Source organism: Elephas maximus, chromosome 17 (assembly GCF_024166365.1).
Source record: "Elephas maximus indicus isolate mEleMax1 chromosome 17, mEleMax1 primary haplotype, whole genome shotgun sequence".
NCBI lineage: Eukaryota > Metazoa > Chordata > Mammalia > Proboscidea > Elephantidae > Elephas > Elephas maximus.
Window position 1 is genome coordinate 10893693 of NC_064835.1, and position 25288 is coordinate 10918980.

At 41.7% G+C, this 25288-nt stretch overlaps 1 protein-coding gene across 8 annotated transcripts in view; it reads left to right on the forward strand.

Annotated features, from left to right (window-relative positions):
- Positions 1-255: 255 nt before the first annotated feature.
- KMT2A (lysine methyltransferase 2A) overlaps positions 256-25288 on the forward strand; it is a 75062-nt gene continuing 50029 nt past the window's right edge. For 3 of the 8 annotated variants that reach the window (XM_049856435.1, XM_049856436.1, XM_049856439.1), the window contains exon 1: positions 257-815. In XM_049856435.1, the coding sequence (XP_049712392.1) occupies positions 387-815 (429 nt within the window). In that variant the 5' untranslated portion in view covers positions 257-386. Of the gene's footprint in view, positions 816-2874; positions 2974-25288 lie in introns of all 8 variants that reach the window. The other 5 variants (XM_049856432.1, XM_049856438.1, XM_049856434.1 and 2 more) reach the window with 3 other exon arrangements.

A 25288-nucleotide genomic window follows, 5' to 3' on the forward strand; every position in this document is an offset into this window, starting at 1 on the left:
GCCCCCTCCCCCTCTCCCCGGAACCCGCGCTCCGCTCCGGGCTCCTGGGCTTCCTCCCCCCCCTTTTCCCTAGCAATGCCGCTCCCGGAGGGCGGGGCATGCAGTTATACAGGTTGCGGGGCGGGCGGGAGGGCAGGAGGAGGCGGCCCCGGACTCTGGATGGAGCGGCAGCGTCCGGGCGGCGGAAACGTGGGCCCGAGCCCCGTATACAGATTGCGGGGCCGCCGGGCGCGGCCCGGAGCTGTGTATAGCGGCCGGCAGGGTGCGGGCGGCCGGGCGGCGCCGAGCGGGTTAGGCAGGTTCCGGGGCCCTCTGCCCCCCCTCCGCCTCCCCGCCCCCCTGTGTTGTCGCTTCTCCCTCTCGCTGCTTCACTTCACGGGGCGAACATGGCGCACAGCTGTCGGTGGCGCTTCCCCGCCCGACCCGGGACCACCGGGGGCGGCGGCGGTGGGGGGCGCCGGGGCCTAGGGGGCGCCCCGCGGCAACGCGTCCCGGCTCTGCTGCTTCCCCCCGGGCCCCCGGTCGGCGGTGGCGGCCCCGGGGCGCCCCCCTCCCCCCCGGCTGTGGCGGCGGCGGCGGCGGCGGCGGGAAGCAGCGGGGCCGGGGTTCCAGGGGGAGCGGCCGCCGCCTCAGCAGCCTCTTCGTCCTCCTCGTCTTCGTCTTCGTCATCGTCCTCAGCCTCCTCCGGGCCGGCCCTGCTCCGGGTGGGCCCGGGCTTCGACGCGGCGCTGCAGGTCTCGGCCGCCATCGGCACCAACCTGCGCCGGTTCCGGGCCGTGTTTGGGGAGAGCGGCGGGGGAGGCGGCAGCGGAGAGGTAAGGGGGCGAGGAACCCCCGGGTCCGGGGTCTCGACCCTCTGTGGAGCACCCCCTCCCCCATCCAAGATTGTGGAGCATCCCAATTTGGGGTTCTTCCTGGGGTCCTTGACCCGGGGCAAATGGCCCTCCCATCTTGGGACCCCCATACGTGGGTGCAGACCCCCAGGCGCCCCCACCCCGGGGTTCGGACCCATCTGGCTAGGGGTATTTCTCTTTCTCCCTCCTTCCCCTGCCCCTTCCCCAAATCCCTTGGCACAGACCCCCTCGCTGGGGTTTCCCATCCCGGGACTGAACCCCTCCTCCCTTTCACAGATTACCTCATCCGAGCAAGATTCCGCCCTCCCTCCCTCCTGGAGACCTGATCCCGCCACATCCCCTCCTCCCTCTCTGGGCAGATGTTTCACTCCTAGGGCAGTTTTCCTCTCCGGCATCTCTCGGGTGATGTCCTCATCCAGGGCCACGTTCTTCTAGCCCTTGGAGACCTGTGTCCCTTCCAGCACCTCGCTTCGGAAAACCTAATAAACCCTCGCCCCGTCCCTGGGCCAGGTCCCTGCATTGCCAGCCACTCCCCCTTCCTTCACCTCCACCCCTACCCGGTGCAGATAGAGCCTCCTCTCGCCCCCCCCGCCTCCCCCCTCCCCCGAAAAATCTCCTTTCCCCTCCACCTTGCTTCCCTCACCCCTTTTCCTCTGAAGATAACGGTGATCTCGCACAGCGGTCTGTCCCCCCCCCCCCTTCCAGGACTACAGCTTCTAGCCTGTCGGTGGCAGGGAATTACTCTACCTTCACTCCACCCTTTCCCTCCTTTAGAATGAAGGATTAGTGACATCTTTGAGGAGAAAATAGCCCACTGTCCCCCAGGCTCAGGGAAGAGCAGCTTTCCATTACTCCCCCTGGAGAGGGGCAGGCTTTCCCTCCAGCTTAGGGCAAGGGGGCCCCTGCGAGGGGAGGTGTCTGTGGGGGGACTTGGGCTGCATCCTCCCAGGGGAAGCAGCTGCTCTCCTACCCCACCCACTGCGCTTGAGAGCACGCAGTCTCCAACCCTAGCTGCCTCCCGCCTTCTCCTTTTCTCCGTCATTTCATTATTGATCCACCTTTTCCTAGGCCAATCCTGGGGCTTGGAAGGGGTGGGGAAAGCAGGGCTGGGGCGAGGAGACTAGATAAGGGACAGTTTTACTTTAGCGTGGTGGTGGTTGCTTTTGGTTGGGAGAAACAGGAGGGTTATGAAGCAAAGTTGTTCCTTAGAGAAGTTGGGGTTAGCTCTCTGGTTCTTATAAGGGGACCCAAGGTGGATGAAGGGCCGAGAGCTTTCTTCCCATTAGTACTGGGGCAAGAATGGGGATGGTCTGATAAGCATTATTCAACCTCCTCTGACAAAAAGGAAAGTTGCCCTGGGAAGAGAAGTTGAGTTCAGGTTCAGTCAGTCTCCTGGTGCATTTGTTTTCCATTGGGTGCAGAAGGGGGAGTTTGAATTGTAGAGGAGGGGGGAGAGTGGGATGGGGGATGCTAGGAGAAGGAAGAGCAGCTGCTAGGGGCTGAAGCAAAGGGGGGTAGGGGGTTGCTGCTCTGGAGTGCTCTTGATTGAAACAGAAAGGGAAAGATAACAACCAGCCGTTTCCTGCGTGCTCTGCCGTTGGTGCTCACAGAATATCCTGGGCAAAATCCCTTGTTCCCTCTTGTGCCCTGCACCCCTTTATATTTACTGAAGGATCTTGGGAAGAAGGAGAGGGAGGAGACCCCAGGGACATTTCAAGGAGCGGGCATTTTTTGGTTGTTAGTCTTCCTGCCTCCTTTTTTTAAAGCGTTCCTAAGGCAGCCTGATCAGGAGACTGACAACAACCCGCCTTCTGACAGAGCTAGGAGGACATGACGGGGGCGTGTTCCTTGCTGTGTAGCTAGCTGCGCCGGCCCCTTTCCCTGCCTCTCTCTGCTCTATCTCCACCGCCTTTCCCAGCCTTCAGGAGGCAGCTGCAGTCAGCAGGGTTGTTTGAGACTAGTTATTGGTTGCTGTAGATTATTATTTTTTTTTTGAAAGGCCAATTCTGTATTTTTTAAGCTAACAACACAGATCCCATGTAGTTGGAGAACCAAAGGCCACATACATGACAAAAAGACTGAACCGTTCAGGTTACTTGCATGGAGTTGGTGCTTAAATGTGAGTTGATTTTGCTTTTTTAAAAAGATACAGCAGCAAAAAAAAAAAAAAAAGACTTGCTGACATTTCATTTACCTGCTTATTTTCAAAATTGAGACTTACCTGGTTATATGTAGAATTTTAGCCTCATGTATATTTGGAGTATAAGAAAGTATTAGGAGAAGGTAGCCCATTTTAAGGGGATCTAAGAAGCATTGCTTCATGTTTAGCATGCTTCTGTATTTTGTATTGAAGGACCAAGTATCCACATTCCAAATGTTGTTATCACATATTCAAAAGAAAGTGTTATGCTGACAGCTTGCAATCATAGCCTTTCAAGAGACTGGTTAGAAAGAGAGCCACCTGGATTCAGGGACCTAATGCCTGGGCACCAGAATACGTTATCTGCTGATCTCTGACAAGCCACCTTGATCATGTTAATCAGGTGCTAACATTTTCTTATCCACTGGCGTTATGAGGTGATTGTAAACTGTTTTATTTTGCTTAACAGTAGTATGTAGTATAAAGCATATCAAGGAATTGCAGTTATGTCAAATAAGGTCATATTAATAAGGATTTTTTTTTCTTTAAAACTTTTGCCTGAAGAGTTGTTATTTCATCATGAGAAGAGTGGTTGACTCCTTAACGTTAAAACTTCAGTTATTTTTTTCAGAATTGGGATTGAGTGAGCTGTTGTTCCATTGGCGAACTTTTTATGTGGTAGTTTATGTGGAGGCAGGCTAGTATGGGTTGGTGGTATGGGTTAATTAGTGCTTAAGTACTAAACCATAGTGATTATATCCTCAGAACTGGTAACTTTTCTGTAGGAACCAAGCATATGTTACATAGTATTACAAATCAGTGATAACGTTCCAGAAGGGAAGTTTAGGGTTCACCCTGGGCTGACATAGAATTCTAAAGATTGTCTCTTAGAACTCTCTCACAGTTCTGTGCAAAGTCTTGTCTAGATTCATGAAGACATGGTTATATGACCCAAAATGATTCTAGCCTCTTTAATTTCTGCTTGGCTTTAAGTGAATAATGACTATAACTCTGTCTAACCTAAGTAATATTTATGGAACTAGTAAAGGTGGTTGAAAGGTGACAGAGCCTCCAAATCACTTTCTCTGTCAACTCCTTTAACCATAGGAGACTTGTACTTTACCGCCACATGTCCCTAAGTTCCCTTGTATTGAATATCTCTCTGGGTAACAACTACATGTAAGAGTTCTTCGTGACAAAATTCTGTGAGAATGGGTATACCTAGGTCTTGCAGGGAAACCCTGGTGGTGTAGTGGTTAAGTGCTACGGCTGCTAACCAAAAGTCAGCAGTTCGAATCCACCAGGCGCTCTGTGGAAACTCTATGGGGCAGTTCTGCTCTGTCCTATAGGGTCGCTGTGAGTTGGAATTGACTCTATGGCAACGGGTTTAACGGGTTAGGTGTTGCGGGTCTTCTATTTGGGCTTTCTGTATCACAATTAGGGAATAAAAGTTTTATTTTATAGAGCACTGCAAGAAATCACAGAGATCTGTTTTTTGCCTTCTTATTCCTCTCTGTTCCATAGTTTCAGTGTCCCACCTTTCTGAGGATTGTCTCAGGTAATGTTCACACTATTATACTTTGTCATCTAAATAAGCATTATTAGTGCATCCTCTCTGTTGACTACAATCTGGACTGTTCTAATATAAACCTCGGAGCCCTGGTAGCGCAGTGGTTAAGCGTATGGCTGCTAACCAAAAGATCGGCAGTTCAAATCCACCATGCACTCCTTGGAAACCCTATGGGGCAGTTCTACCCTGTCTTATAGGGTCACTATTAATCCGAATCAACTCCACAGCAGCGAGTTTGGTTTAATATAAACTTCAGATATAATTTACCAGCAGCTATTCTTTATTAATTTCATAATTCGGTTAACTTCCCTACCACCTACACAAAATATAAAAAGCAGAATTTCCACCCTGATCATAACATGGGATACTTTAATTAGTTATAAATTGAAACGGAATTACAGTATTGATATGTATTTTTTGTTTCTTTTCATTTGAAATTGCAGTTCAGTTGAGGTGGACTAAGGCTTTTGGGTTGTGTTTAGAAAAGATGGTGGCCCTACAGCCGAAAGGTAGTTGGAAATTGTGTGTGACTTTTCTTTTTTGATGTTCACTGGGCAGGAACCAGTGAACATCAAGAGCGGGAGTGGCTTCTTCATTTCCTTCATAGCTAAATCTAAGCTTGGCAGAAGGAAAATAAAGCAGAGAGCACAAGTGGAGTGGAAGGAGGCTTGGAGTGAAGTCAGTGGACATGGGCTCTCATTTCTGTCACTGACCAGGCTGTGACTTTGGGCAATTCACTTTTAATCTTCGATTTCTGATCTGTGAAATGAAAAGCTTGGGCTAAATAGTTCATGAATCTTTTCTGCTTCAGTATTCTGATTCATTTCTATTATATTAATATTTTGGTTGGATCAGAATTTCTTATTCTGAGCTTTTTTAAAGAGTCAGAGTAAGCGAGTCTGTTTGGTGGTTTTTAATTTAAGATTGTACATTTGCCCATTTAACTGGGATCATTGTTGGAGCCCTGGTGGCGCAGTGGGTAAGAGCTCAGGCTACTAACCAAGAGGTCGGCAGTTCGAATCTACCAGCTGCTCCTTGGAAACCCTGTGGGTTTTGGTTAGGTCAGAATTTCTCATTCTGAGTTTATTTAAAGAGTCAGAGTCAGCGAGTCTACTTGGTAGTTTTTAACATAAGATTGTGTAGTTGCCCGCTTAAGGCATTATTATTCCAAAAATCAAACCAAACCCAGTGCTGTCGAGTCATTTCGACTCATAGCGACCCTGTAGGACAGGGTAGAACTGCCCCATAGAGTTTCCAAGGAGCGCCTGGTGGATTTGAACTGCCGACCCTTTGGTTAGCGGCCGTAGCACTTAACCACTATACCACCAGGGTTTCTGGGATTATTATTAGGAAGAGAAATTTCAACTTGGCGGGAAAGTTTTTATTGCGTTGACAGAACATAAGGGCATACCGTATGGGAAGAGTTCTTTGCCGAAGTTGACCACTTTCATTTATAAGAAAAATGAAGAGTTTTCAACACAGCTGTGAAAGCCTGTAGACCCCCGGGCGTTATCCTGGTGTTTAGAGGCCCTCCTGTTCGGCCGAATTTGTTTCGTGTTTTCAACACTACGGATTCCTGACTATTCAAAGGGGAAATTATTTTCAGTCTAGGTGGTATATTCCTTTAGGTGTCTAAGCTTTTAAAAAGTGAGAAAAATATCCAATACGTCCAAATATTTAGAAATCCAAAGTGATAGTACCTACTTTGCAGGAGATAGGTGTGAATACGTTTTGAAGGGAAGTACCGTACTTAGGTTTGTTTTGTGCTGAGGATCATAAATGCAGAGCCTTCAGACCTTTTCTTCACCTATGACTGAAAACCATATGACGCTTCTTCACCTTTCTCTTCCATTTATTTTAAGGCACATGTTCCTATGGGAGATCATCATTCATAGTATAGTGATTTATCTCCTGATTGGAAATTGAGGAAGGAAAATACTCCCATCTTGACTTAATTCCCATCTTTTTGCTCACCTAGGAGCTGTCCTTCGGGAGCACTGCTGTGTAGACTTTATACCAATTGCCTTCCTTGCCCTGTGGCTAGAGGGGATGGCAACAGTGCTTTGCTTGCTCTGAGGCATAGCGGACTGTGGTGCCTCTCTCTCCTTTTGAGGCTCACTGTGTTTTAATTGTAGGTCTCCTAATTAAGATCTCTTTGTGCCTGCCCACATTCCACTAGCATTGGCACAAAACTTCAGGTTCCTTTTAGCACTTAACTGAAGGCCTTCAGTTGGGCCTTTTGTGAATATCTTGTCTCTTTTCATTCTTCCTCTGCCAAGGTAGAGAGCCCAGTGGCATAGACCTTAGGGAAAAGGGGAAGCTTTGTGACTATCAGTACTTGGGGAGGAATTTATTCTGGGATTGCTGGGATGGCACCTTCCTTTGTATATGTTATTTTCAGGAATTAAGAAAGGTTAAAATTACTAATGCGTCTGGTGTGACATTCCTATGTTTTAATCAGATTCTTAACCCTGTAGGCACTAGTAGGAGAGAGGGTGCTAAAGAGTTCACTGTTAAAAATTATTTGCTTGAATCTTATCTAGACTAGTTTATGAAACTTGATCAAATCTTACCATGGAATAAATCACAGAGTCATGATTTTTGTGGACTAATAGGTTGTGAAGACAATCATGTGAAATTATTGATTTTTCCTAAATGCTATCAGATTTTGAAACAGATTGAATGGAAGTTGATTTTGAGATTTTAACTAAATTTTTTTTATTTGAAAAGACTCCAGGAGGCTCTAGAAATTGCTGAGCTGATTAAGAATACTCTTGTATGTTTACTTGTTTATTTATTATGTACTCCAGTATTTCTTGAGCAGTTCGGGAATTCGCTGGGCTTCTAGAGTAATTTCAGAATAATATTAGAATCAGTTTTCTGCAAAAAGTAGTTTTACTTTAGTTTTCATTATATTAGGGCAGCATGTCCTTTAATACATCGATATGTGGCATGCCAGAGGAAGTGTAGTCTTTTATTAAGAAAAAGGAATCTGAAAGCCTTCACCTGGACCCAGATGGTTTCATTGATCACATCAATATGAGGCAGGCAGACAAAGTGCTACTTTTTTTGTTATTGTCATTTCATTGGATGTGAAGAAGGCCTGAAAGAAGGAAGTACAGGATCTTTTACGGCATTAAATAAAGCTGGAGGCCTGCACTCTTATACCTGAGTGGGTGGTTTTATGGCCTAATTCTTTAATTGCTGGCATTTATGACAGTGTGGATGCTACTGGCTCTGTGGCTGAGGTGGATTATGTTGGGAATAGGAAGAGAAAAGGGGTCCTTTTGTTACCCTTCTCATTTTCCCTCTCAATAAGGTCTCTGTGAAAGCCCTGAGGAAATACACAGACACTCCAACTGAGGGAATGACATCCCATAAAATGATTCTTTATGTTTTTCAAAAGGACGAGCAGCTTTTCTTGATCTGTCCAGAGAAATCCATACCACTACTATTAAATATTTCATCGAGCTTTTTACCTTGTCAGGTTACACACCAGGGGAAGCCAACCATGAGATTATAGCCTTTGCCAAATGTTTGCTTTTAAAGACTAAGACATTTGAAAGAAGAATCTTACGATGTATAGTTGTTTTGGATGGTATAAGTCCCTTTGTAGGATTGGTACAAAACTTCTTAGAGGCCAAACCTGGTTTTACTTTTTAGAGGTTGAATATACTACCTTGATAAGTTTTAGTTTTCGGGAACCAGTTAACAAAGGTATAAATGTAAGAGTTAGTTGGCAGTTTTCTGTGCTGTGTGTGAAAATTCCCCTTTCCTTGAAATGAATAGTTGTTTTTCTATTTGACAAATAGACCGAAGGGATTTCCCCAGCTGGCTTACCTTTATTATTGCTGCAGCAGTACCTTGTGTATAGCAGTGGGTGGGATCTATTCCACTGGCATTTATTTAAGCGGTTGGAGTTTCTTCTGTATATTTTATTGCTTTGTGTTTTGTTAGACTTTTTGGCGATAGGTGTTTTTGAGATCTTTCAGCACTAAGAGCTGTGAACTTTTCTAGCCTTCAAATTGTTTTAGAGAGATTCATCCTCAGATATCCATGTTTTGCTGAAGCATCATTGTTTTAGTCTCATTTTACAGCATCAAAGTAGTTTTGACTTTCTGTCTCAAACTAGGAGAGTAATATTACTTGCAAGGAGTGCTCTTGGAGGAAATTTTTTCTCTAGGCTCTCCTTTGTACTATCTTAGTCCTGAAAACCAGGGGGAAGCTAAATCGCAAATATCTATAATAATAAATAAATTTCTACATCTAGAGGAATAGTTAATAAAAATAAATATTTACACTTGACTGTTCATTCAACTTCTGGAGCTCTGGTAGTTAAGAGCTCGGCTGCTAACCAAAAGATTGGCAGTTCAGATCCACCAACCACTCCTTGGAAACCCTATGGGGCAGTTCTGCTCTGTCCTATAGGGTTGCCATGAGTCAGAATTGACTCACTGGCAGTGGGTTTGGGTTTTTTTTTTTTTTTTTTTTTGGTTTATTCAACTTCTAGGAACCCTGGTAGCACAATGGTTAAGCGCTTGGCTGCTAACGGAAAGGTTGGCGGTTTGAATCCACCAGCTGCTCTGCTGGAGAAAGATGTGGCAGTCTGCTTCTGTAAAGATTTGCAGCCTTGGAAGCCCTATGGGGCGGTTCTACTCTGTCCTCCAGGGTTGCTGAGTCAGAATCGACACGATGGCAGTGGGTTTTTTTTTTCCAACTTCTGTCCATCCGTGAGTATTGACTAATTTTTAGATTGAATATACAACATTGTCTCTAGATTACTGTCTTTAACTATAAGCAGTAAAACCATGTGGATAACATCTCTTTGAGTTTAATTAATGAGGAAATCCCTTTGTAATCTCTCCATCTAGGATTTTTTATTTCTGCACATATAAATACCTTTACAAAAGAGAAGGAAAATCTCATAATCTAATATGTAATAGTGTGAGACAGTATAACACAGTAATCAAAGCTGTTAAGGTTGTAGGTTCTGGATTTAGACTGCCTAGTTTCAAATATTGACTTTGCCATTTATAGGCTGAGTAACCTTAGAAAAGTTTCTTAACTCCTCCATAATTTATTTACAAATAAATTATGGGTAATAATGCCTCTTGAGATTATCCTGAGAGTTAATTGCAAAGTCCTTAGCACTGTTCTGGCACATAGGACATCGTAATTATTGATAGGATGGAGAGATTGAAAAGACACAAGTGATACAGTCTTGACTTTAGAGTGTTCTTGATGTTGGTCTGGGTGCCAAGTTTGTTAATAAGCTAGGTGGAACTGAACAAAGGCCAGCCACCTGTCTTTAACACTGGGTACCACTGGTGTCCAACTGAAACGTAATTAGAGATAAGAAAAAAGGGAGGAGAAAGAACACAAGAGAGTACATAGACAGGTATGATACCAGGGAATACATGAGTTGCCTAGTTATGAGACCACGGCAGCTATGTTGGGGTTACTAGTCTTGGTCTCTATAACTAGTGTTCCTAATCTTTTTGTGTATATGAGCATTTGGTAATCCCTTGCAACAACTCTGAAACTCTTCAGGGTTCTTGGCCTCCAGGTTCAGATCCATTAGTCTGTACTTGGTGACTATTTGACATTTACTCTCAAGTTTCAGCTTGGGGAGAATAAGTGTTGCCCTAAAGAGATCAATGCAATTACCAATTATAGGAGAAATGCTAAGTTTGTAGGTTGTAAATTCTGGGGGTCGGAACTTATCTTGAGAAATAAAAACAACCATAAAAAAGAATGGTCAAAAAAAGATTAAAAATAAGTAGCATAGGTATTATACTTAAGGAGGAAAAACAATTCTTCGGTACCTCTCTTAAATAAAAATACTCAGTATATTTTACTGAAAGAGACACCTTCTTTTACAGATGAAGAATCTGAGGCAAAGACAAGTTAAATAATTTTTCTTAAATTATATGGCTGGAATTGAAGTGTACATCTATTTGAAAGCTCATTCATGTTTTCTGCACTGTGCTATCTTTAACTCCTTGTTCTTCCTACCTCTACCCAATCAGTTTCTGAGTCTTGTCCATTATACTATTGTAGTGTTTCTTTAATCTGTCCCTGCTTTTCTGTTTTGTACTGTCCTTGTTTAAATTTCTACTACCTTTGCATGCATTATTGCAGTAATCTCCTAACTGGTCTCCCTGCTTTCCTTTTCATCCTACAGAGTGTTGCCAGTGGTTTTCTTAAGTACAGATCTGATCATGTCACTTTATTCCTAAAACCCTTTAGCTTCTCACTGAGTATAAAATAAGCTTTAAAATTTTCAGCCCTTCATAATCTAGCTGACCTATATTTCTACATTTTGAACCTTATCTCCTGAATGCACACTCACTCAGTGCTTCAAGCACATTGGATTATCGAACTATTAGGTGTTCTCCACTGCCTTTGTGTACCTCAGTCTCTACCTTTGCTGATGGTTCTGCTTTGCCTCAGGGTCCTTCCTGTCTTGGCCCGCCTCTGGCTTATTCACCTTCCATGGTTCAACTCAGATCCCCAGATCTCAGCTCTTCCATGAAACTCTCACAGATGCTGCTACTAGTTGAAACTCTACTTCTTCTTCCCTGTTTTCTTGTACTTTACATCTTACGCTTAAAGAACCTACTCCAAGATACAATGTGTTGTAAGTAGTTTTGAATGTATTTGTCCTTTCCCTGTTGGATTGTCAGTTCCTTAAGACAGGGACCATTTCTAAGACATCATTTATGTATTACATTGTTTACAATGATAAGTTTGCATATAGAAGGTAGTCAGTGAATGTTAAATGGAAAATTTGATGTCATACAACTTCTAATGATACTTTGCAAGGACATGTTACATGAGCCAGGAGAACTTGTACAGACCGTTAGCCAGGGTCATTTTGACTAGTTTTTAAAAAATAGCGTGCGAATTTAAATATGGCAGAGGAAAGTCTTAAGAGCTGTCAAAGACCATTTTTGTAAGAGTATTACTGGGGTTTTAAAAGTGATGTTGAGGTATCCTTATGGGATAGTATTATCTTTTATGTAGATAATACTTAGCACGGTCATCCCCTTACTTGAGTGTTGTTTCCATTTCTAGGTTCCTCAACTTAGAAGGGATGAGGAGACCTTGGAGACGGTTCTGAGGAGACTCAAAAGATGATTATATGATTGGAAGTCAGTCCTGTGAGGAAAGGTTGGGAGAATGAAAGGTTAAGAGGCAACTTAATAACTCTTCAAAAAAATGTGAATGGATCCCTTATTAGGAATGGTAACCAGCTGTTTTCCAGTTCCACTGATACTAGAATAAGAGAAAATAGATTTAAACTGAAAATTCATTGCTAATGAAGTTTGTCATTATAGTGATGGAAGAAAGGTTACCAACATAAATTTTATCATCTTCTCTGGAGATGAATTTTTAAAGTACAGCCCTGCCTAAAGATATATAAAATGACCTTTCAAACTGCCTTCCCAATCTGTGAATCAATAAATATATTCTTATCAGCTCCTTGAGGGCATGGATCATGTCTTGTACTTTTTAGTATTCCCCAAGGAGTCCTAGGGCCTTGTTGGCTCTCTAAGGAAGTATTTGATATGAATTGTCAATTTATGGCAATAGATAATTTTCAGTAGTAATCTTCCAGAGAAATCTCTTTATGAAATAACGATTTTGTAGTGGTTTTGTAGGCGAATAAACATTTAGTAAGTGGAGATAAGAGAAACCAGGAAAAATAGTAGGTGTGGTCTAAATATAGGAAACAAGTATTTGTAGCTTTTATGCCCATTTTCAATTGCAGTGTAAACAGATGTGCTTCAGAATATCCCTGTTAAGGTTATCACTGCTTGATGGATGCATTATAATAAGTGCCTGTGGTCCATTCCAATCTAAATTTGCTTCATGTGAATTAGTGTTACAGAAGCCTCTGACCCTTGGCTTTTGAGGCTGTGTGGAGGGCTTGCATCACTCAGAATGAAACCTTTTTAGATATGTTGGGTTGCAGAAAGCATTTCCTGTGCAGTCAGAATGAAAACTGTGAATTGGGATTATTCATATAGATTACCAAAAGTCTGGGCAGAGCTGATATTAACAATAGGCCATTTTCCTACAAACTTTTAGCTCCAAAACCTTGACTGAGCTGTTGATGCTTTAGGACTTCTGAATTCCTTCTTAAAGGTGAATCGATAATAGGCTATTTAAGATTAGTTATATATATGGAATATTTCCTAAGCTTCCTATGGTAAATACTGTCTGCTCTTAACCAGTTGCACAGTCTCATAAAGTTACTGGCGTTCATAGGTGAAGCTGGCTTGTTGCAGGAATTCTGCAAGGTATAGCAAAGTGAAGGGCAGTTATACTCCCTAATTCTAAAATTAGGTGTCATTTGAGCAACACTGATAATTGGAAATATAACAGATGCATACTGCTTTTCCTATGACTTTTAATTGCTAGTCATAAAGTATAAATTTGGAAAGCAAGAGATTATAAAAGCAAAGAGTAGTTCTCTTATGATTCTTTATTCTACTTGAAAGACTCTAGTGTTGGAGTAATAGAAAATACCAGGGACTTTTTAAAAAAAAAAAAAAAGATTAATGCCACCTAATGTGGGCTTCTCAGAATGTGATGGCACACTTCCAAATATGATGTGGTAGTCAGAAGAGACGGATTGGTTTTTCAAAATGTCTGTTTTGTAAGAACACAAAACTTCCCAACCCGTATATTTGAACATAATTCTTAAAATTAATTTAATGGGTCAAAACTGTATTGGCTAACTTGGTAGCTTTGTTGTTTTGCCAGTGGGAATGTTTACTTTTCGTCATCTGTGCTGCTTCAGAAAACTGACTGTATGGAAAGATAACCCTGTTTACCTTTAGAGGGAAGGGAGTCGTGAAGCCCTCAGAGTTACTCCAGTTGCTATTGGTCATTCAACAGCCCATTTTCCCAGAAGGAAAGATGCAGCCTTGCAGCCTGACTTTTGCACCAGGATCAGGACAACAAGCTGGAAGAGAAAAACCGAATGCTTATGGTAGAAACTTATAGTTGAATGAGGATATAGCTCAAAATAAAGTTGACTGCCTAAGTTGGTATATGGGGAACCACAACCTCTTATAATAAAAGAACCATCTCTGAAAACAATATTGGTGTTTGTTTGTTTGTTTAGTTTTTCCAGCCTACTCAAATGGATCTAGTCATTTTGCGGTACTTTCCTGTTAGACAGAGAAGAATAAACCCAATGATTGTGATGATTAACTTCATTTCTACAGTTTATCTCTTAAGTGGGCTTATTTCTTCTGCTTCAGCAAGTAGATAAACCGTTGCAGACTCGGAACCTGAGAAGTCTGGAAGTACACTTTTCTTGATTTTTTTTTAAAGATCCTGCAGAGTAATTTGGAGCACTGCCAAGAGTTGTATAGCTTACTGTCTGAAGTAGTGCCTTCATTTTGCCTTTTTTTTTAGAAGACAAATGAGCTACTTTATGACTGCCTCTTTTTTCTGAAGCAGGATGGGTGGAGTTCACCTGGCTCATTTGCTTAGCTGTTTTGAGCATCTTTGGTTCTTATTCTTGTTGACATGGAGTGGGCATAAGGAGTACTACCTCTTCCTCTAGTTACAAAATGGGTAGCATTTGTGTTTCTTAGGTGACAGATGCTAGGTAGAATTGAATTAAATATTTGAAACTGGGGTTGATTCTTGTGTGGGTGAAAATTTTACCTAAATGTTGTTATCAGAGAGCAACGTATTGTTGTATTTGCACTCTAGTTCTAGGTGACCTTTTTGTGTCAACGTTTCTCAATATCAGGCGCTTGTATTTAAAACAGTTTAAATTTCTTCTTATCTCTTATGCATTCAGACGACCACCGTTTTCTTTGATGCACCAACAACCAGAGCCCCTGCCCTTGCCTCTGCCACTCTTCACAGGAGACTATGGTGGCAGTTCAGGAACTGCGTCAGTTTCTTGAGTGGTTCATTTCGGTCCCCATTTTGGCTTAAGAAGTTTGCCTGTTGATGCCTGTGTGTTTGACTATGCTCGAGTATATGATACTTTGTGCTTCTTACAAATTCAGCAGCATTGTTGTTATGTTCCACTTTTGGAAATGATTTACAGGTGCCACTACATTTCTTCAGGTACATCTTCCTTCTAAATGACATTCATAAATCTAGAACTCTACAAAGTAAGGAATGGAGAGAGATTGGAAAACCTAATTCATTTTTCAAAGAACATGTTTTAGGCAGCAGGCAGATGACTAAGTGCTGGGGCTTTAGCATAGAACAAGCCCTTTCCTTCGTGGAACTTAGTATCTAATTTCTTTTTAGTAAGTTCCAAACGAAAAACCAAACCCCTGAGTGCAGCTTAAAATAAAAGACCAAACCCTATGTCGTCGAGTTGATTCTGACTCATAGCGACCCTATAGGACAGAGTAGAACTGCCCCATAGGGTTTCCAAGGAGTGGCTGGTAGATTCAAACTGCTGCCCTTTTGGTTAGCAGCCAAGCTCTTAACCATTGCCGGTGGCTACAGCTTAAAATATAGCATTACTATAAATACTAAAATTAATTCTAATACTTTGCAAGCTAGTTTGGAAATTGATGATTCAAAGGTTGAAGCTCTCAAAAATAATATTAACAGAATTGTCCTTGGGAGCAGGTCAGCCAGTTTTCTTCAGTTACTGATTCTTGAGTCAGTTATATTATACCAAAGTGTAATATATGAATCAAGATATTTTAAATATTCTCAAGGTATTTAAGAGCTTTCTCTTCCTGTTAAAAGGGCACTACTACATTTTCTGCTGCCTTCTACAATCGAAGAAGTACCTCTCTCCTCTCTGAGACCAACCTCTCCACTTACGCTCTGGATCCCATTCCCTCTCTTCTACTAAGGGTTGTTCCTGCGTTTATCCCCTTTCCTGCACCCTCAATTTCTCACAACTAGATTGGCCCTGTCAACATACAAAACTGCCTTAATATAATCCTTTTAAAAAACCCTTGACCCCACGTCCTCCTCTAGCTACTACCAATTCTCTGCTCTTTCGTAGCAGAACTCCTTGAAAGTGCTGTCTGTAATTGCTGTCTCCACTTTTCTTACCTCTCATCCTCTCCTCAGCCACTCCAGTTGGGCTTTTATTCTCATGACTCCACTGAAATAGCTCTTATCAAGGTCCTCAAGGACCTCCGTCTTGTCAGATTGAATAGATAATTCCCAGTCTTCATCCTGTTAAACCTTTTGGCAACACTTGAATCAGCTGACCACTCCCTTCTTCAAACACTCTTTTCTTGGATTCTGTAACACTATACTCACCTGCTTTTCTTCGTACTCATTGGTTATTAATTTTCTGTGCTTACTCTGTGAATGTTGGAGTCACCCAGGAGTTGACCTTTGGCAACCTTCATATTTATCTAATACGATGTAGGTGATCTTATTCATGCCTCACCTAAATGCTGAGAACTACTAAATCTTTGTCTCTAGCCCTGGCTACTACTTTCGAGTTCCAGACTGGTATACCCAATTGCATATATGACATTTCCACCTGGATAATAATAATGAGAGGGACTAACATTTATTGTGGTGGGCCAGGCACTATTCTAAGCACTTCACATATATCATCTCACCTAATCTCCATGACGACTCTGAGGTAACCACTGCTGTCCGTTACAGACAAGGAAGCAGATATACTTGAAGCACTTAGATGTCATTCTCACGTTTAGCATGTCCAGAACAGAAGCCTTTATTTTCTCCCTCAAATATTTTCCATTACCTGTCTCCCAGTTTCTCAATGACTCCACCATTTACCCATTTGCTCAGGCATAGAATTTAAGAGTCATCCTTGATTTCTCTTTCGTTCATATCCCAGTGATAATCTGGGAGCAAACTTTTGTCTGTAAAGCAAAAAAAAAAAAAAAATACTTCCTAACTCCAACTTTCTCTCTTCAGCTCTACTGCCAAAACCCCATTGTAGGCTCTTGACTCTAGTACTCTCCCATCTCCCTGCTTGTGTTCTTACCTCACTGAAGTTTGTTTTTCACGCAGCAACTATGCATCCCAAGTGTAAATCACATCATATTATTCCTTTTCTTAAGCCTGTCTTGTCTCCCCACTGCCAGAATAAATCCAAATTCCTCACTGTGGCCCACATGGCTGGTCAGCCTGCTTCTCTAGCACCATCTCTTTACATTCTCCCTCTGTTGCAGAGCCACACTCGCCTTTTTCTGTCTTTCACTCATGCCGTGCTTGTTGCTGCCTCTGGACCTTTGTACTTGCTGTCAGGCTAGAACACTACTTCACCTAGATCTTTATATGCCTGGCTTTTTCTCATCATTTAGCTCTAAACCAGGGGTCGGCAAATTTTTTCTGCAGAGGGCCAGAAGGTCTCTGTTGCAACTGCTTAATTCTGCTGCAACTCTGCCAGTGTACCACAAAACCAACCATAGACAATACATAAATGGATGAGCATGGTTGTGTTCCAGTTAAACTTTATTTTTTATATAAAATGGAGTTTCATATAATTTTCATGTGCACGAAACTGTTTAAAAATGGTAAAAAACCATTCTTAGCTCATGGACCAAACAAAACAGGTGGCAGAATCTCTTTATTCAGTCTCTTTCCAACTCTATTATATATACCATTTCCAGAATAAACTTCACAGTTACGCCTTTTCTCCATTGGAGAACCTAAGGTAGCTCCCCTCTGTTTATCATATCGGTTTTGACCATACCATCCTAGAATTGATGAGGTTGTCATACTTGTCTTTTATCCTGGTCCTGCGTCTGACTTTTCTGCTTCTTCGCATTTTTTCCCTTCTTATTAATCAATGGATATCCTATTACCTTTCATATGATTTATTTCCTTCAAAGCTGCATTCTTAAAACTTTTTAGATTGAGAGCCTGCTTGAGAAGCTGAAGAACTCTGTTGTTTCTCACCTGACAGATGCATATATACACAAAATTTTGCCTGTGCTTTCAAAGAAATTTCTAAGTTTACTCCTCCTGCCTGTAAACTTTTCTGCAACTTGGTCCACGTCTAGCCTCTTTCCTCCTTTCTCCAGGGAGGAGAATTCCCCTCCATTGTGCTTTGTACTCTTCTCTCTCACTGCTGCCGCACCCCGCCCCCCCCACCCAGGGCCACTTTTCCATTTATTACTCCTTTGCTTTTCAGGATTTTCAGTCTCTTTTTTTTCTGCTGCTATGTTACCCTCAGCATATAAACATGATCAAGTAAAAAAATAGTCCTCCCAAGCTAGTCTTTCTCTCTCTTCCCCATATAACTGAGTTTCTCAAAAGAGTAGTCTATACTCATTTCCATTTTCTTACTTTCTAATCACACCTCAGCCCTCTGCAGTTTGACGACTCCTGCCTCTAACGCTGCTGCGTTGAATTTTGGTCTTGATAAGGTCACAAATTTCCATATCCCGCTCTACAAGTTTCAGTCTTTACCCATCTCGACCACCCCTTGACATGTATTCTTCCCTTGACAGTTTTGTACTTATCATGTATGATCTTCCTCCCTGGCCACTCCATCTTACTTTCCCTCCTAGGGTTACCCACCCTCCTCATCCCCTGCCAAGTGTTCTGTTAAGTGTAGATATATCTCAGGGCTCTGCCATCTCCCCTTCTTTTCTCAGCGTTCCTTCTCTGGGTCATTGCATTCATCCACACAGCTTCAGCAACCACATACTCGCTGAGCCGAATGTACTTTCTCCAGATCACTCTATCCTGTGAACAACCTGGATAGACATTTCAAATGCAAGTGTCGAAACAAACTGCCTCCCCACTCCATAACCTGTGTTCTTTCTGTTTTCCCGGTCTTGGTAAATGTTGCCATAAACCTAATCAACCCAAGCCAAACACCTCTAAGTCTTTACTGATTCTTTCCATTCCCTTAACCCTTTATGTCGAAACGGTCATCAAACCTTGTCCATTTTGCCTCCTAAATATCTATGGAATGTGTCCTTTTCCCTCAATCCGCATCCACTACAGTAATTTTATAGCTTTTCTACCTGCTTCTGGTTTTAAAGGCAGCCTCTACTTGCCCGCTGCTGTCACAGTGCTCTTTTGAAAATATAAATCTGATCATGCTTCTCTCCTGCCTGAGTCACTGCTGCATTATAGCCTCCGGGATAAGGTCCACACTTCCATGAAGGTAAACTTCAAACACACAGTCAGTCTTATTATAAGACCTGTGATGATCTACCTCCTGCCTTTTTTTTTTCTTTAGTATCTTCTGCCGGTTTCCCACGCCAGCTTAGGGCCTCAGCCATGCTGAATTGTTTATAATTTCACTCCATGCCATGCTATTTTGTGCCTCTGTGTCTTCGTGCATGTTGTTCTTTCTGCCTGGAATGTACTGTCTTCTCCCCCTCCTCTACACTGTATCATCCTTCAAAAATTAGATTAAGTTTTCATTGTCTGTGCAATGGCTTTCCTGATCCTTTCTCCATGCCTCGGTTAGTTGTCTTACTGCTGTGTCCCCTTATACGTTCCTCTAGCATAAAAGGCAACAACTGTGTTGCGTTAATTTACTCATCTCTTCCCTAAACAGGCTGGCAGGTCCTTGAAGGCAGAAGCCAGCTTTTGCTGAGTGCCATTAAGTTCATTTTGACTCATAGCAATCCCATGTGACAGAGTAGAACTGTCCCATAGGGTTTTCTAGACCGTAACCTATGGGAGCTGACTGCCAGGTCTTTCTCCCTTAGAGCCACTAGGTGGGTTCGAACGACCAAACTTTTGGTTAGCAGACAAAATGGTAACCGTTGTGCCACCAGGACTCCTTAACCCAGTTATAGGCTCACATATTTCAGTGAATGAATGAATGAATGAATTGGCTGATTCTGTCTCCCCACCTGAATATGCGGTCTTCCAAGTAGGCCGCCTATTGTCTAATTTTTTGGAGTCCACCAGTATTTTCCACTACAGTGCTATTACCGCAGTAAGTACTTAATGCTTTTTAAACAGTTAGTGGATTGCATTTCCTTTACTTTCAACTTGCAAACATTTATTGGGTGCCAAGTTTGTGCCAGATACTAGGAATACAAAAATGAATAAGGAAATTGTCCCTGTCCTCAAAGAGCACGCACCCTAGAGAAGGAGACAAACATGTAAACACATTTTTAAAATCCCTTCTGCTAATTAAATACTAGTAATTATGTGTGTGTGTCATTCAAATGCAACATCAAGAGCTTGTAGCAGTAGACACAAACGGAAATATGCCAGCAGAAGTGATAACTAACTGTGGAATCAGTTCCCAAAGGGGAAGTGTTACTCTTTTTTAACTGTAGCTGCTGAGATGTACAATATGCCTCCTAAATGTTTCTTCAAATTTAATTGTTCGTAGTAATTCTCTTAGTTCTCCTGTGGCCTCCTCATATGGTAGAACTATGTATGATGACACCAAAAATTAAAAGCCTTCAAATGAAAGAGGTGGCACCAGTGGTTAAGAGCTCAGGCTGCGAACCAAAAGACAGGCAGTTCGAATCTACCAGCCGCTCCTTGGAAACCCGATGAGCAGTTCAGCTCTGTCCTACAGGGTCGCTGTGAGTCAGAATTGATGGCAATGGGTTTTTTTTTTCTTCTTCTTCTTTTATAGTTATTGATGTTATTTTCACTTGATTCGTCGGAAAACCTTTGTAGTTGAAAGAATTTGATTTTTCAAACTCCAAGACTGAAGATTTTGGAGAGAGAGTGCTACGATACGGCTTCTAAAGCTGGGCATGTTTGAGATATTTACCACTTAAGTGCTCTGAAGTGCTGAGGAGTCTCTTGATAGAAGAGTATGAGCAGAGTCATCCTGGGCTTTGTTCATGTGAGGCCAGGAGTGGCTGAGCTTGTTAATAGAGGAGTTTTCAAAGTAGCTTTGGAACCTTCACCTTAGCCTGGGAGGTGAAGAACTTCAGGTGAGTGGTTTTTGCTCTGACTATGGTAGGTTTATGGTAGGTTGGGAAACCCTGGTAGCGTAGTGGCTAAGAGCTATGTGGCTGCTAACCAAAAGGTCGGCAGTTTGAATCCTCGGCACTCCTTGGAAACCCTGTGGGGCAGTTCTGCTCTGCCCTATGGGGTCGCTGTGTGTCAGAATCCACTTGATGGCAACGGGTTTGGTTTTTTTTGTTTTTTTTTTCTCATGGTAAGTTGGAAGGAGTACTGGTGAGTTTGAACCCACTAGCCGCTCCATGGGAGAAAGATGCAGCAGTCTGCTTTCGTGAAGATTACAGCCTTGGAAACCCTCTGGGGCAGTTCTCTGTCCTGTAGGGCCACTATGAATCAGAATTGACTCCATGGCAACGGCAATGGGTTTGGTTTTGTATGGTAAGTTGGGAAGAATCTAAGGGAGAAACTAAAATCTACTTATCTTAGTTAGGAATGGGGAGGAAAGGGAGTTGAGGTCTATCAGTTGAACTTTTATCAGGTCACCGGTATTACTAGGAACCATGTCACATCTAATCACTGCAGATGGTTTAAGTCTCGATTACTTAAACTCTCTGATTTCTAACGCTAGAGTGGTGCCTGGTTATAATCCTGAGGGATGGAAATAGAACTTGCCATCCTTTGAATGAATATTTTGGCATTTGTTGAATATTTCTTCTCCACAAACCAAATACTAATATGAGGCAGATGAATTATTTCAGTATTTAAGCAACTTTTTAAAAATTCCAGAATATTTATTACATAGTATTTTATCTCTTAGTGACATTTTAATGTGAATTTGGTGTTTAAAAGGAAGGCTGAAATTGTGTGCCTGCCTGTCTTTTCCTTAGCTACTTCTTTGGAGAAGGACTCATGTTTTACTCATCTTTGCATCTGGGAACATGTAGCCCTGTAACAAGCATATAAATGTTTTATGAATGAGTGAACAAGAAAATGAAATAATGCTTTATTTGAAAAGTTGTCCTCAGAGTACATAATTCCTTGGAAGACAAAATTTCATGTATTTTTCTAAAATGTCTTCATTATATTTTGCATGTAAACATATTATCTGTAATACTTTTGAGTTCACTTTGATTCTCTTGTGAAAAAATACTCCTATTGCTCATCTCTTATAAATAAATTCTGCCGTTAAAATAAAAATCCTCAAATGTTAAGATATTTATGAATAAAGTAGAATTTACTGGTAAAGGCATGCTTGGACATTCTTAGATGGCTGGCTACCCTAGTTAGGGGTGGGAGTAATTAAAAAAAGTTCTACAGATTTATTATTTTTACAATTGGGTTTCACTTAAGAAGTGACATTAGGTAGCTTCATTGTAGCCTTAATCACTGGAAGCTAAGTATGATTTAACAGTATCATACAGTGCTCTGCTTAGCAAGGGTATTTTTCTGTTTTTGAAGGTAAGAAGGTGTTGAAAACTTGGCGATCTTGTCTCTCACTGTTTGGAGAGAATAGGTTTGATGGCTCTTGTCTGTGCTCTGTCTTGGAATGCTGTGCTCATCAGAGAAGGCCATATTAAGAGGGAAAGTATGTGTGATGAGTGGCTGTCTGGGCCCGGTTCCCAGGAACACCTGGTCTGTGAAGCATGATGTTTCTTGTACTCTCTCCTGAGGGCTGCCCAGGCTTATGATGCCACGGTACCAGGCATGGATTTAATTGCAGCTTCTTTTGTCTTTTTTGTAGACGTTTTTCTGTAGGTTTTTTTTTCCTAGGCAAATCTAAATCTTTGGGAAGCCAGCAGTTACCCTGTTTACATCTTCCAGAGACCCTGCGTGTTTCAAGGGAGGGAGATGAAAAGCCTGTGCAGTGTGTGCAGCAGAAAGGACTTCTGTTCAGCACCCCCATGCAGCATTCTTTCCCAGTGCTTTCTCAGTTTGCCCTTCCTTAAATTTTGGGGGGACCTTATAGGTCAGCAGTTCGAATCCACCAGGCGCTCCCTGGAAACCCTGTGGGGCAGCTTTGCTCTGTCCTGTAGGGTGACTATGAGTTGGAATCAGCTCGATGGCAACGGGTTTGGTGTTTTTTGGTTTTATGTTGAATTGGAGCCCTGGTGGCGCAGTGGTTAAGAGTAACTCCTGCAAACCAAAACATCAACAGTTCAAATCTACCACCTGCTCCTTGGAAACCCTGTGGGGCAGTTCTACTCTGTCCTACAGGATTGTTGTGAGTCAGAATTAACTTTTTTAATGTTGAATTGGAAGTTCAGAGTTAGAAGACTGACGCTTTTGGACGTAACAATGATGGCCTTTTTTTTGGGGGGGGGGCGCTCAACTGCCTGGATTCTTTAAACAACGGATACTTTTTTTTTTTAAACCATGCTTCAAGAAGTCAACAGATATTTCAAATGAAGAGAAAATTCTTGGGTAGAAGTGTAGTTCCCTTTGACCGCTCATTCTTTTCTTTCAAGGCCAGAAGGGAAAAGTGTTAATGTTTTCGGTCATTTTGAAAACTATTCGCACACTTTAAGCATTGGCAGAGTTAATTACTGCTTGACAGTTCAGCCATACTCTGCTCTTCTGGAGCACATCAGAGTAGGGCGGTATAGTTACATTTTGTGGAAGTTTGAAATATGGAAATGTGACCTACTAAGGTTGCTGATAATGAACATAGCAGTGTTTATCTCTTATATTTCTTTTAAAAATAATCTTTCATTACTTCACCTGTTGGTTACCTTACCTGTTGGTTATTGTATGTGTAGTTGCTTGAATTGTCATTGTGGCACTTGGAGCACAAAATGTTATGCATTCAGCAATGTTGATTTCCCTGGTAAGTGTTGGGAAGTCCCCAGATGTCTTCGTGAAATGCATAGATTAACAGGTTGTTCCATGAGGGATAATGTGGGGAAAGAATGAACAGAAACGTGAGGTATCTGAGCAGGAGCATGATGTTACTACTTAGTAGTAGCTGAAAGAATATATATATTTTTTTAAACTACAGGTGGTTTATTGGATGCCTTTAAATATTTTTTTCTAGTTTTAAATAGTAACTATTATGTTAGCAAGGTCATTAATACATCCAAGTTTAGGTAAATAGGTTCTTTGTAGCTACCTGTAAGATCTTGGGTGGCTCGTTTGGCCTCTTAGAGCTTCAGCTTCTTCAGCCACAACAGTAATAACAACCACTACGTGTATGTTGCTTTTCAGTTTTCCAAGTGATTTTATGTAAATTACCTCATTTATTCCTTACCACACCCTAGCAAATAAATTGAGATACAGCGATAGTAAGTGACTTGTCTGAGATCATGTAACTTGCAAGTGCTAGAGCTGAGACCCTAAACTAGCCCTTCCCTCTGCTGATCTACCACTCTCCTTGGTGGTGTCCCAAGGCAGCAAACGAGAGGATTGGCCTGGCCCCCTCTAAAATTCTAAGATTCCAGGAATTTTTTTTTTTTTTAAAGCATTCGAGGTAGTTTACCGTTGCCTATTTATTGATCTGCTTTTTTCTCAGTACATTTTACGATTACTATTTTTATTTTATATGTCTTTTTTTTTTTTCTTCCTGCTGAAAAGTACAGTTTTCCCAAATTGGGATTTCCATTACTGTGATAGGATTTTGGATTTATGATATCTTTTGAGTTTTAGCTACTACTTTTTTTTTTTTTTTGGTAATGTTATAGCCTAAAGTGTAAACCCTGAAAATCATTCCTGAAATATATTTGGGGCTAAGCCCCACAAGTTCTAGATTATGTCCAACTTGTTTTAATTAAGAGGAAGAGGTGAACATTTTCAGAATTTACTTTAAATGTTATGAAAGTGGAGACTCTAGGAAGTACTCTAGTATGTATTTCCTAAATGTAGGTTTATTGTAGATGTACTAGGCTAACATTTTTTAGAATTATAGTATTTTTTCAAACAAATCTCTTAGAAGAGGAGAATTTCAACTTTTTTTTAATAGTTCAATACTTCAGTAATTTTAGCAATCTCAGAGCAAAGCCCTTTTTGGCTCCTGATGGGAATTGTCTCTTAGTTCCATAGTATACAAAGACTTTTTTCACAATTTTTTGTGCTCCTCAAAGGCATTTCAATTTAGGAGATGAACGTGCTCAGAGTCTACATTTCGCTTTTAATATTTTCCTGGTTGAAATTTAAACAGATTTGCACCTAACTCCACCTTTAGACTAACTGGGTAGATAACAGAAAATGTGCAGATGTCGTTGTCTATACATGTGGTCTCAGTTCTTGAAAGGAGACTTTTGGTGCTTTGATCATGGGAACTCAGGCTGGGGCCTGCCTATCGATATAAATTGGAGGGTCAAGAAAATCTGTCCTTTATTCCTCATTTTGTTCTTATTTTGTGTGAGTTTTGTCTCTTGCCCTGGAACGAACTCTTAGTCTCCGAGCGAGTGTATTTCTATTAATCAGTTTGTTTAAATAGACCATCTTTCTTGAGAACTTGTCCCAAGTAGGTTAAATGAATCATTAGTAATTTTTTTTAAAGGACAAGATAAAAGTTAGAGGTAAGGAGAAGTTTTTTTGCCTTTTGTCTCTTCCAAATGTAAGTGAAAAGAAAATGTTTTCCTGAGTTGTTAGTGATAGGATTTCACCCTGTATATGGTCAATTCAGGATCCCTTTCACAAATACTGCTGCCCACCATTAAGTCTCTTATCACAGGGCATTTAAGAATTATGCTACAAAGTGCATATTGAGAATCTTTGAATCTCAAATGTACAGAAATCACATCTAAAGGTCAATTCCTGAGTTAAGGAACTGACAGTTATGGCACTTTCAGTCTCTATTAATATTTAGTAGGCAATAGGTTATGATATTGTTTATGTTATTTGTGATGTCTGTAGACTTAATATTTGTTGAAAAGCATGTTTGTTTTATTGGGGCTG